The following is a 12,487-nucleotide window of genomic DNA, read 5'->3' as shown; positions in this document are numbered from 1 at the left end:
TAATATGTACCCTTTAGGGCAATGATTGTCTAGGACCTAACCTTATAGCCAAATCCTTAAGTAGGCTTCAACTAGGCTCTCCATGCAAGTATGCAACAAGTGTGGCTTAACATTATATCATATCCAATGGTTAGCATCAATCATCTTTCATTGACCGTTATTAGAGCATGTTTGGTTTGGGAGGGTTGGATTTTAAATGGAATTTGGAATGAGCGACTTTCTTTCCAGCTATTTGGTTAGAGAGAGTCCTATTCTCATTCTGATGGGAGAATAGGATGCTTCAATTCTCCAAAATCGAATCCCTACTTTCTTCTAGTATTCAAATTTCATTCTAATTCCGATTTCACTTTTAGTCACAAACCAAATGCATCGAGAGATATGATTCCAATTTTATTTCAATCCATTTTGCTTTCTAATTCAGTTTGTGAACCAAACGCACCGTTAATATTTCAGAATTATGATGGCAGCACCATCTTGGCCAAACCCATTCCAAGATTCAAGACAGCGAAACCGAACACCCACAAGATTTTGGACTCGGCCCAGACCTATCCAACCATGGCCGGCAAATGCGTTACAGATATTAGTCTCCAAGTTCTTGACCCGAAGATGGTATGGGTTCTGGTTTCGGTCAGGGTCCGTCTTGATTTCAAGATCCTCTGCTCCCGCTGCCTGATCTTTTCGATGGCCGCCGCCGCGGCCGCCACGTCGTCGAAGCAATGGCCGCCACCGACGCCGTCGCCACCGTCGCCACAGCCGCCACCGACGCCGTCGCCACAGCCACCACTTTACTCTTTCGGCGTCCCGTGGCCTGAGTTCAACGAAGGCTTGTCCTACACCGACGTAGTCCGATCCCGGAGCTCCGGTTTCCTTTCTTCTCTCTCTCTTTTTTTTGACCTTTTCGTCATCCCTCCTCTTTGCCCGGTTTTTTTCTTTTTTTTTTTTTTGTTTTTTCTTGCTGTCTTCTAAGTTCTTTCTTCTCGTTCTTTCTCAATTCGAACAGCTCTAACCCTAATCGATTTCTACTCCTCTAAGTACAAGCACTCGGCGCCGTTGGAAGGGTAAGCAAGCGCTTCGATCCCCAATTCTCTCTCATCTCTTTCTATTTCTTGGATTGATGGCTAAGCGTTGGTTTTCTTGGTCCTCGGACCTGTATAACAGTTGGCTTCACAGAATCAAGAATGGCCAGGTCTGCTTCCTTTTTACGATGATCCAACTGATTTATTTTTCTTTTTTCGTGTTATGGTGACATTTTTCTTTTTTCATTTTTCTACCTTGCAGATTACTGTCGATGGAGAAATGATAACCGATCCTTCCATGGTTCTCAGGTTTTTATGTGAACTTCTTGCTTTTCTTGCTCACTTTACTTCGTGATGCATATAATTTCTACGTAACGATCCTTCATTGGTAGAATTTATTTTCTCGCGAGAAGATACTATACCATGCTGTAAACCTTGACTGTTACTGCAATGTGCTCTTCTTTTTTTTGATTCTCTTGGAATTGGTATAATCTCACGTAATCAAATAGCATTTCAGAATTATTCTTCTCTGTCTTTTTATGTGGCTATATCCTAATTTTGCTGGTCGAAAGATAGATTTTGTTACTTCTGACTCTCAACTTTGTTTCTTTTATTAATTTTGTTTCTTCTTTTTATGTGGCTAGATCCTAATTTTGTTGGCCGAAAGATAGATTTTGTTACTTCTGAATCTCAACTTTGTTTTTTTTATTAAATGAGCTACAATGTTAAACTTCTTATAGGGATGGTTCTAAAGTGGTTTATTATCGTCTGCCTTGGAAAGAGCCATCTGCACCATACCTGCTTGAAGTTCTTTATGAAGATGATGATATGGTGAGTTATCTGCAGTGTACAATGGTTCACATTTGGTAAATTGGCTAGAATAGTCCTGTTCATTTTTTTGTGTTGGCTAGGTAAATTCTTCATAAATTTGAAATTTCTAGGTGAATATTTTCTTGTACAGTTACTGTTATTTGTGAAGCTGAAAAAGCTCCCTGGTATGTTGAATTATCAAAAAAAAAATGACATAATGGTCTGGCAAGTGTGGAGGCAAAAAATGAAAAGAAGGTAAAAGTAAAGGTGAAATAAAAGAAAAGATAAAAGAGAACAAAAAGGTATAGGAGATATTATATCAAGTACAACTACGGACTTCTAGTTTAGTTTAGGTCTGTCACAATAATGAAAATCTCACAAGTTCCTTTTTTTTTTTTTGATTGTTACATTTGATCATCTAACACCTTCAACACTCTCCCTTAATAAATAAGGCATTCAGAGAAGCTAAAATCACATTCAACAGCTATTCTAGGGTTTTTAACCTTTATTTTGAAAAATGAAGCCCGAAAAAAGAAGAAGCAGGCCTCTTCATCAGAGCTCTATGCTACATAACCAGACCTATGGACTAAGAAGAAACCAAAGAAAGGATAAATAAAAGAAGGGAAAGAGGAAGAGATGCCACATGATTATTCTACATCCGTGCAATACCTCTCTTGCCATTGCGAAGGGTCAGCGAGGTTTGGGGTGGGAGTTGACTAGTAACTTTTCACTAATAAGCTACAACAGGTTTACATGAAGAATTCTATAATGGACAAGTATAGGCCTCCAAATCACTTGGGTAAGTCCATTACATTACACTAAGACTAAACCATTTAATCGATTGTCAACACATCTAATAACTACCTGGTTGAACTTTTTTAATTGCACGGAATTTCACTAGATTCTTCTTCTTCTCGTTTATTATTGTGTCAGGTTGCTTTAAATAAACCTTCTGGTCTGCAAGTTTTACCTGGAGGACTCTTCCAACAACGAACTGTTTTAATGCAACTTCAATGGAAAGAATGGAGAAAAAATACGTTGGGTTATTCTAAACAAGATAGTACCCAAGAAGCACATCCTGTACCTGTTCATCGCTTGGGAAGGGGAACATCAGGTTCATTTTAACTTTATCCATGCAAGATGTAGCCTTGCCTCTTCCAAGATTATTATTTGTGTATAAACTCTTTGCACTCTAGTCATAGGAGTCATAGGGTAATGAGGCAATGCCAAAACAGAAACAATTCTTGCAATCATTTTGACCTTTTGAGGTATATTGGGTCCTCCATCTTATCTTCCATGTATATATCTTGTCTGGATCCTCATTTTTATGACCATCCTTGACTTCATACTAGGATAATAAACAGCTATTCCAAACTTCTTTTTGAAGGGGAAAAATGAAAATATAGCCCAACTAATGAATTTTTCATGTATTCAGTACAATTTACATAATTAACTAGTGTTTAGGGAGAAGTTTGTAAAATCCCAACAACAAAGAGAAAATTAAGAGACTTACTCCTGATATTACTTGTTCTTACCACTTTCCAGGTGAGTGTTCCGTTGTTATCCGAATCCAACATACCATCACATTTCCCAGGTGCTTAACACAATGCCCTCAAACAAGTCATCATTAGCAAGACCTGCCTCAGGTCCCTCTCTCTCTCTCCCTCTCTCCTCCTCCCTCCTTCCCTCCCTCCACCCCATCCTCGATTGTATACTTACCAAGTGACCATTGTTCTATCATTTTCGTCAATGGCTTCTATCTTTGATGCCTTTTTTCTTAAGAAGGGCCACATGTGCTTCTGAGATGTAATAGCGTATATCTTATTTGACAAAATGATATACTCAAAATCCTTTTGAAGAGAGCCATATCTGTGCTACATGCCAAGCATAAAGGATATATCTCGTCTTTTTTTCTTTGTTCACTTTACTGATTTTACTTTTTATAATGTGTAGTTGTTTACATAGAATCTAGGTTATTGAACATGAGTTTGGAAGAGTGGTTTTAGGAATAAAAGGGCAACATGTTGTAGCTAGAGATAAAAATTGGTATGGATATGTAAACCTGATATGATGGGGGAAATGGTAGTAGATTCTTCATTGATTTAAATTGATATTTGATGTTATTTCAGTTACATAGGAAAGAAAAGAAATGGGATCATGGTTTGTCGTACCGGCCTGAACTAGGCGGTACCGGTTTCGTATCAATATCCCGTATGAGTGTTGTACCGACACTCAGTGCGCTGAAAAAATTTCGTACTGTACTGACACGGTACTAGCGTGGCACGAGTATGAGGTCTGGTACCAAAACGGCGAACCTTGACTAGGATTGTCCAAGAAATGGGGTAAAAGGTTTTTCCATTCCAATGGCAGCTTTGGTCGTGTGCCTCTACATGTTTTTCCACTAGAGTTTACCCTTCTTGGCTTATATACTGCTAAATTATTATTATTATTGTTATTGTTGTGGTTGTGTTTGTTATTGTTTGCTTGTCTGGCTTTGTTAGAGATGGTTAGTTCTTCAGTAACTTCTCATTAAGTTACAGTATTTTCTTTCATGTATTACCTTTTCTATGAAGGCTTGCTATGTAATTTCATATGTATTAATGCTGTCTGCTAGGTATATTGCTTTGCGCCAAGACAAAGCTCGCAAAAAGTTGCCTTGCGGCTTATTTTGCCAAGGGCACTGAAAATATTGGAGAAAACAGGTTCAGCAGATTTGATTCAATGGCTTCTTTTTGTTTATGAAATGTTGGTTGTCTTCTTGGAGCATAGTGTTTACGCTGTTACTCCCTATTCTTACATCACATTCTGAACTTGTAGATGTGAAGGAAAGCCTGGAATGCGAAGAATTTCGAAATTCTATCGATCATTGGTCACTGGGGTAATTGTAAACAATGAGGTAAAGTTTTTCATAGACAACACATATTATTCTTGAATGGCACAGTGGTAACAGAATGCACATGCAAAACCACTAAAGGTTTTTTTTTTGTTTAAGTATTAGTTAATTTGGTTACTCATCTGTGTGGAGCTTAAGCAGCTGATTTCAATTTTTACATTTTCTTTCTTACTCTTATGTTTTTTTTTTTTGAGAAAATTCTTACTCCTATGTTTATGTAGCTCAATCTTGATGCTTCTATGTCTCCAGTTTGGACATGAATTGCTTGGTGGACTAAGATATCTTTGAATAACTAAATAATGTTGAGACACCTATAGTTCTGTCATTGGTGAGTCTAGGAATTATGACATAAATATGCATGCATTTTGGAAAGTTGATATCAGAATAGCAGCCAGTCGTGGAGTCTACTCAATTCTTCCGCAGAGTCTTAACTTAGATGTATGCCTCGTTATTGACCCATTTTCGTGGGAAGAACATTTGGATGATGGATGATAATGACTAAGTTTGATACATAACTTTGTTTTAATTAAGAAAAAATAACAGTTAGTAACATGAGCTGTCCAGCTATCTGGTGTTGCCTTATGGATTTTGCTGGCTATTTCTCTAATTTATTTTTTCCTATGATTGATATACCAGTTGGTAGAGTGATCCTTAATTCCTTTTTACCATGTCCATCTATGATGAGGATGTTCTGTTTGTTCTGCCTTGTATTCTTGCACATTTCAAACAGACTTTGCCCCTCTACAAACTGAGGTCAAGACAAGGCTCTGCTTCAATTAACCTATCATATAGTCCTTTGACTACAATTTAGAGTAAACTACCATTTCTAGACTTGAAAATTTCAACATTGTAAAGTATTTCAAGGTTTTTCTTATGAAGTTTTGAGGTTGCTTGAACCTGCAGGTTTTAATTAAACAGCCTATTGGAGTGATGCACTATCCAGGGGTAGCGAATGGGCTTTATGTTGCATCTTCATCAGGTTCTGTCTTCTTACCATTATCTTTTGGACTGGGTTATATATCTTTTGTACACATGGTAATCTACAGTCTATGTCAACTGGAATATCTCTAACTGCTTCCATTCTCGATGCTTACCTCTTGTTTCTTATAACTTATTTTTTATACTATATCTGATGTTAACCAGGGAAGCCAGCTATGAGCAAGGTTTATGTTCTCGAAAGAGATCTCCAAAGAAACCAAACATTGGTTCAGGTATTCTTATTGGCTAGTTTTTTGATGCATCATTGATTTCTTCCTACGTATTTATTGCTTTCATCATATTCTATTATTTTCCAACATCATTGTTTGCTAGAGTAGCTTATGTGAAGTTCTAATCATGTTTTTCTACTTTTAGGATCATTATTTCTTATCCCGTTTCTTTCTTTCAACTAATATTAGCATCACCTATTTCTGGCAGATTAGGAAACTTCGTTGTATGTCATGGAACATCTTGAAATTCAGTTTTTTTGATATCACTTATGCAAAAAAGTAGTTGGGTTCCTTTAAATGGTCTTCAAAATCTGAAGGTGGTATAAATGATAGACTTGTCTTTATCTAATTAATGTAGGACATGTTGAGTCTGTCATGAAGTAGTTAATTCTTGATCTTGGCCATTATATGCTAATTATATCTGAGATACATTAGAAGGCATCGTATGTTTGATTCTAACAATGATTTTCGAAATGAACTACAGTGCTCTAGTTTACTTGCTAATTATGTATTGTGATTAAATATTGATTTTCTATAGGTTGAGATTCACTCCGGACGACCGCATCAAATTCGCATTCACCTTGCATCCATTGGTCATCCACTTTTAGGTGAAATTTTATATACACTTGTATGGTTTGATATGTGATTTATGCGGTCCTTATTCCTGTCCTAATTCCTAAGATATTTTGTAGTGAGCCAATTTAATAGGAGTGTGAACATTCACTGGACAGGGAAAAAACTGACAAAAATATTAAATTGTATGGGACTTTGCTAAATGAAAATGCTATTACATAGCCATTGGGTCAATGTACTTCTTCCTGCAGTTGCTACTGGCGATCATGTATTTCTTAATTTTCGAGCCTCTGCATAGCTACTTTGCTAAATGAAAATGCTATTACATAGCCATCTATGTCAAAGTACATTTTCCTGCAGTTGCTTCTAGTGATCATGTATTTCTTAATTCTGGGCCCTCTTTTTTTTTTTTTTTAATTACCATGTTGTACTTCAACTTCAGTGACACTTTCATTTGGTTATAAAATATTTTCTCTTAGCCCATCCTTATGGTAGTTATTAGATATGATCAGAGCATTGAAATATTGATTTTTAGTGCCGTATACAATGGATCTGAGATGTCATGCATTTCAAAACCAGTAACGTAGTGATGATTCTATTTGTTGACAGTATTTGCAAGTTAAATCAACAGCTAAAATATCTGCAGATATAAATCAAAGTAACTTTGGGGAATAAGAACAGTTATGAAAATATAAAATATCTTTTCACAAGAATATCTAATAAAATTTTAGAGTAAAGTAGTACTAGTTTAAAAAATGCGTTGAGCATGTTTTACTTACATCAGTTGCACTAGATAGCTGTTATTCATTCCCATCATAACCTGGTTAAGTTCTGGGATGCCACTTACAGGTAGTGCACTAACCTTAGTAGTGGTAATTGAATTATGATTCATTTCATTATGTTGAAGTCCTATTTTAGAACCAGTTATCAGCTTCATATCAGCCAGTAAGGTGATATGAAATAGTTTGAAATAGAATTCCAAGATATGTTTTTGGGGGTGTTGACATTAAAAAAAAAAACATTGAGATGTATTGACTAGATCTCCATAATTGAATGTAGATGTCATGAAGGGAAATAATTATCATGAAACTGTTTAAGTTTCAATTATGGTACCAAGTGCTGATTTTGAGCATTCACCCCTGATAATAGGCACACAAAAGACTATCATCGCATGATCTTTTGATATGTTGGATTTAACATGTTTCACTAAATCTGGTGGTGTATTTGTTAATTTAGAATCACCACGACACAGTAAGATTCTTTTGGTACAAAAAGACTAGCACATGATTCTCAGTTTAATTATTGGGTGTATGACTGATAGCTCTTCTGTACAAAATACATGAGCTTTAACAACAAGAATTTGGATACTAAGTGACAATTTGAATATTGAGTCTTCTATAAAGTCCGTATGAAGTTGATTATTAGGTAATTTGCGATAAAGCATCTTGAAAGGAACTACTTTTGTGAGGCTCTCAGCATTTATTTGGATCTTATTATTTTATGTAAACAAGATTGCCCTAAGATTAGCACTGATTGTCGTTCTAATTCAATTTATATGCAGCATGCTAATTCAGACATGATATGCATATATAAGGTATTCTGTATAGAAATGTCCTAAAGACACAATATTTTAATAAAATTAATAGACGATATGGTACTATGAGAACATTTTCCAACATATGCTACAGTGATCTTTATGTAAACAATATTGCTGAAAGATCAGCACTGAATGACTTTCTAATTCAGTTCATATGTAGCATTCTAGTTCAAGCATGATATGCTCATATTGGATACTCAGTACAGAAATGTCCTAACGACATGATATCTTAATAAAATTAATAGACAGTATGGCACATTAGACACATGCTACATTGATCTTTGTTACCATTTGTAAGAATATGTCATAAGAGTTGCAATGGAGAGAGCTTGTATTATATATCACAGATTTTAATTTTTCATCTTTGATTTTGCTCAAGAGTCATAGTTAAATAGGATTTGCACCAGTTATTAGATGCTAGACAAAAAAACCATAACTATCTATGTTAACAGATAAAGAATTCAACTTCTTCTTATACATGCATTCCCTGGACTTATTTGGAAACTGCTGGCTAAAAATTTACTTTCATGGTTGGGCTTTTTACCATATACTGCCCTGATGGTGATACTGCTTACCATGGATTTGATGTTTATTATAATGTCGTGTTTTTAACATTTTCACCTTTTGTTATATATCAGCTATATTATGATTAGACATTTATTTATAGTCGCTATCCTCTCCACAGGGGTGGATGAATCTCTACTTTTTTGTCAGTATTTGAAGGGCTGGGTATTACATAAGTTGTTTAACTGTTGTCAGCTCACTTTTCCAAAGCATGTTAATGGACAAAGCTTGTGAATAATTGGGTTTATTTATTTATTTTTCCTTCAAACAGGTGATCCTCTTTATGGTATTGGTGGGTGTCCTAAACCCTTTGAGCCAGATCCTATAGATGATGGTTTTGCAGAAGATGGGTATGTCATCTTGCTTCGTAATAGCCTGACATAATAACTAGAATCTCTTCCGTAACCAATATTCAAGTTCCTTAATTTTCAATGCGATATCCAAAACTTTAGGGGCTTCTATGTAGTGCTCTTTCTGTATAATCAATCTGTCAATTTCATTTTTCTGGGCCCCAGCTTTATCAGCTTGTTATATGCCACTTTGAGAAAAAAAATAACAACCCCATAACTCTGGAATAAAATAAGTTGGTTTTTTTTTTCTGCTTGCGGATTTTTCATTGGTGCTTCGGCATCAAAAGGAGCATCTAAAACAGACACATCACTGAATTCATAAAACTCTAACATATTTAAACATTACTTTGTTCGTATATGATACTGAATGGGAATTTCATGTAAAAAATGATATGTGGAAAAAAGGAGAATTGCAGTTTGATAATTATGATGTATATTCTGAACTGTACTGAATATTTTAAGAGAACCATATCCATTATCTCTTCTGTTCTCTTCAACTTGTTTTAATGATCTTATGATTTCTTCTTTGATTTCTTCAATTTTCTTCTTTGATTGCTTTTATCCTTGAATACATTCCCATCTTCCAAGCAGCAAAGATATCAAGTTAATGTTTTAATCATAATAACTATTTCACCATGTAATATTACATCAAGTTTGATTAATCTTGTGATCATTATTTCACATTGCAATCTTGAACTAGATAACAGGAGAAATTGCATTGTTGCCAACAGTCCTTTGATTCACCTCACAAATCACCTCAGCTGATAATCAATTATTGAGTCTGATTTATAACCCATATCAGGGCTTGCTAATCAATTTCAACTTTCTATATCTTTTATATTATGATGAGTAGGTAGGAATATGGATGGGTTGGCTTGTGTCACTGTTCTAGTGGAACCTCCTTTTAGGTCACCGCAAACCTTGGTAGCCAGAAACTTCTACCTTGGGTAACGTCCTTGCTTTAGAAACTCTTAAGAAACTCAAATTCCCACCTGCTTCCTAAGCGCTTCCTTCAACTGTTCTTAAATTATTCGCTTCCCTGCACCTACACTAGGACTGTAACTGCTCCTGCAGCCCGCTCCCTATTCTGGCAGCTATGCTGCAAACTGCTTGTGTGAATAACAGCTTCAGTTGTGGAAATTCCCTTGGCTCTTTCTAATTATATATATGCCAGCATTAGATTAATGACAAGCATATGATCATTTATGTTAAAAGTATTTGATTTTAGATTTGCTTCCTCCTGTAATTTTCTATATTTAGCTCATTAGCTTTGCTTTTACTGTTGTTACCCTCTTGTTAGTGGTTATCAAAAACCAGTGCACTCTGTACCTGGAGACTGTGGCTATTTCTTGCATGCACATCAACTTGTTCTTCATCACCCAACCATACATGAGGTAAGTGTAAAATTATATATGCATCTCTTGAGTACATTGAGTCCAAGACAAGCACATTGAGGATTATATAGCATTTGCTGAAACATACTGTTAGCAGAATTAAATAGATTCAAAATATAGTGCATCAGAAACTTAGTATACAGTACTTGTTGTGCATAATTTGTTTGAGAGTTGCAGTGGTTTATGGGTAAATCCATACCGCAAGAGTTTGTATTGTAAAAGTAGGTAGATAGTATGGAGACAATTTCAAACTGGTTTCTATATTTTAGTGGAAGTTTAGGTTACATAATGACTATATAATGATCTAGAAACCATCAGCTCGATATGTTCTTTTCATGCAATTTATTATCTTTATGGTTTAGTAGAAAAACTTTCCTATGTATAGAAAAAACATTAATTATTTGCTAAATTGAAGGATAATAATAAGATTGGAGTGGAACTGTCTAATTCACTGATAAAATCTTTGGCATAAGCTGAATTCTGACTAGTGTTTCTCACCAAAGATGCCACATATGGAAAATATTTCTTAGTCTCTTTAGTCTTTATATGTGTCTATGTATGCGTGTTTAATGAAAATAATGGGTATTTAAATATTGAAACAACTGGTTGAATTACTATTGAATCATAGTCATAATTAATACTTTTAAAGGCAAAACTTGGTTATCATTACCAGCTGGATAGGTTTTGTTAGTTTAACATTTTTACTGTATACCCAAGGAATAAATTTTCATCAGAATTACATCAGAAGCCATTATTTGTCTTGTTATCAATGGGCATATATATGCTTATAATTACTTAAATAATTGTCTTAATTTTCTCTTTATTTTCTTACCATTAAAAGGAAGATTCTGTTCAAGTATGTCAGTGGCTCCATCACCATTTAAAATTTGCTTGGCAATTCTTCATCTGATGATCATTTTATCTAATATCCCTATTTATTGCCGGTCATACTATCATCTCTTCTCTTGGTGTATACCTAAATCTCAGGAAACCCAAACATGGGTGAAGCTTGTTGCCTGTAAATCTTTAAAGGAACATCCAAGAAAGTGTCGAATTGATGACCAAAGATTCTAAAATGGAATGTTTAATAAAATTTCCATTGCCAAACCTCTCTACAATCGGAATGGGGTTAACTATGCTTATGCTTCCCTCGACATATTGTCCTCACAGATGGTAGGAATCACTGCTCCGCTGCCACCCATCCTCCAAACACGGGAAGAACTAGATCGAACAAGACCAGCAGAAAATGGCAATGATGGCAGGTAGTTGTTGTTGATGCCACTGCAGTTGCCAGGGCAGAAGGATAAACAATGTCCAGTGGGCCCTCATATTTTGAACAGGTTTGCCCAGCTTGTAGATAATTATACAGCAGTACTATTTGCAAAAGGTGTCACAGATAATTAATTGTGGCATTGCTTAGGTTACTTACTAGATATATGAATTGCAGCCACAAAGTTTTATTTATTGGGTTATTTGACATGCTTATAGCATGTCGGGTTCAAAGTAAAATTGGCTGCCTTCTTGAGTGGCAGAATATTTTGATCCTTTGCTGCTTGGGTGGTTCCCCGCAGGCTTGACCCCTTGAGGCTCTATCACAGGCTAACTAAATCAACTACTTCCACGATTTTTCACCGTGATGCTGTCTTTGCCAAGTTATGTGCGGTGACATCAAGTTGTTCTACCGAAAGTTAAGTCATATTGTTGCTTGTTTTGGTTTGCCATCAATATCTGTCTCAAGGGATGATATATATTTTAATGTTATTTTAGTCAGCGATATTCACCTACCATCCTACGCTTTCCAGGTATATTAGGAACAGCTATCGTGAAGGGCTCCATCAATGTCATAGATTCCGTTCTCATTTTGTTGGAAGAAAATTCCATCATTCACAGAACACCATGTTCTTCACCATCTGTGTCGTTTGTCTTGCTGCTACTGTATCATTTCAAATTTTTTCACCTTTCTCGTTGAGCCAAGGAGCTTCAAGGTTGCAAGCGATATTATTCATTTACATGTGAGGTTAACCATTGATTGGGGTACTGCTTGTGTTGATCAATGGCTTCATCAGCATCCAAGAATGTGTG

The 12,487-nt window shown here is 35.7% G+C and overlaps 1 protein-coding gene across 6 annotated transcripts; it reads left to right on the top strand.

The window, feature by feature from the left end:
• Positions 1–540: 540 nt before the first annotated feature.
• Positions 541–12,455, top strand: LOC103706663 (RNA pseudouridine synthase 5). Of its 6 annotated transcripts, XR_005514571.1 has the most exons (16): positions 541–719; positions 753–862; positions 1,001–1,058; positions 1,159–1,186; positions 1,279–1,325; positions 1,757–1,847; positions 2,760–2,940; positions 4,441–4,528; positions 4,644–4,722; positions 5,623–5,698; positions 5,863–5,930; positions 6,466–6,535; positions 8,933–9,011; positions 10,312–10,405; positions 11,576–11,745; positions 11,938–12,455. XR_005514571.1 is itself a non-coding variant. In XM_008790846.4 (14 exons), exons 1-14 carry the CDS (start codon positions 556–558, stop codon positions 11,669–11,671), a joined length of 1,362 nt encoding a protein of 453 aa, XP_008789068.2. In that variant the 5' UTR covers positions 541–555; the 3' UTR covers positions 11,672–11,936. The 6 variants fall into 6 exon arrangements, 2 of the variants coding, with proteins under 2 accessions (XP_008789068.2, XP_026660303.2); XR_604004.4 differs by having other exon boundaries at positions 541–862; positions 12,004–12,455; XR_604002.4 differs by having other exon boundaries at positions 541–862; positions 11,977–12,455.
• The last annotated feature ends 32 nt before the right edge of the window (positions 12,456–12,487 follow it).

Source organism: Phoenix dactylifera, chromosome 13 (assembly GCF_009389715.1).
Source record: "Phoenix dactylifera cultivar Barhee BC4 chromosome 13, palm_55x_up_171113_PBpolish2nd_filt_p, whole genome shotgun sequence".
Taxonomy (NCBI): Eukaryota; Viridiplantae; Streptophyta; class Magnoliopsida; order Arecales; family Arecaceae; genus Phoenix; species Phoenix dactylifera.
Note: the sequence above shows the minus strand (reverse complement) of the source record. Positions and strands in the feature narration are given on the sequence as shown.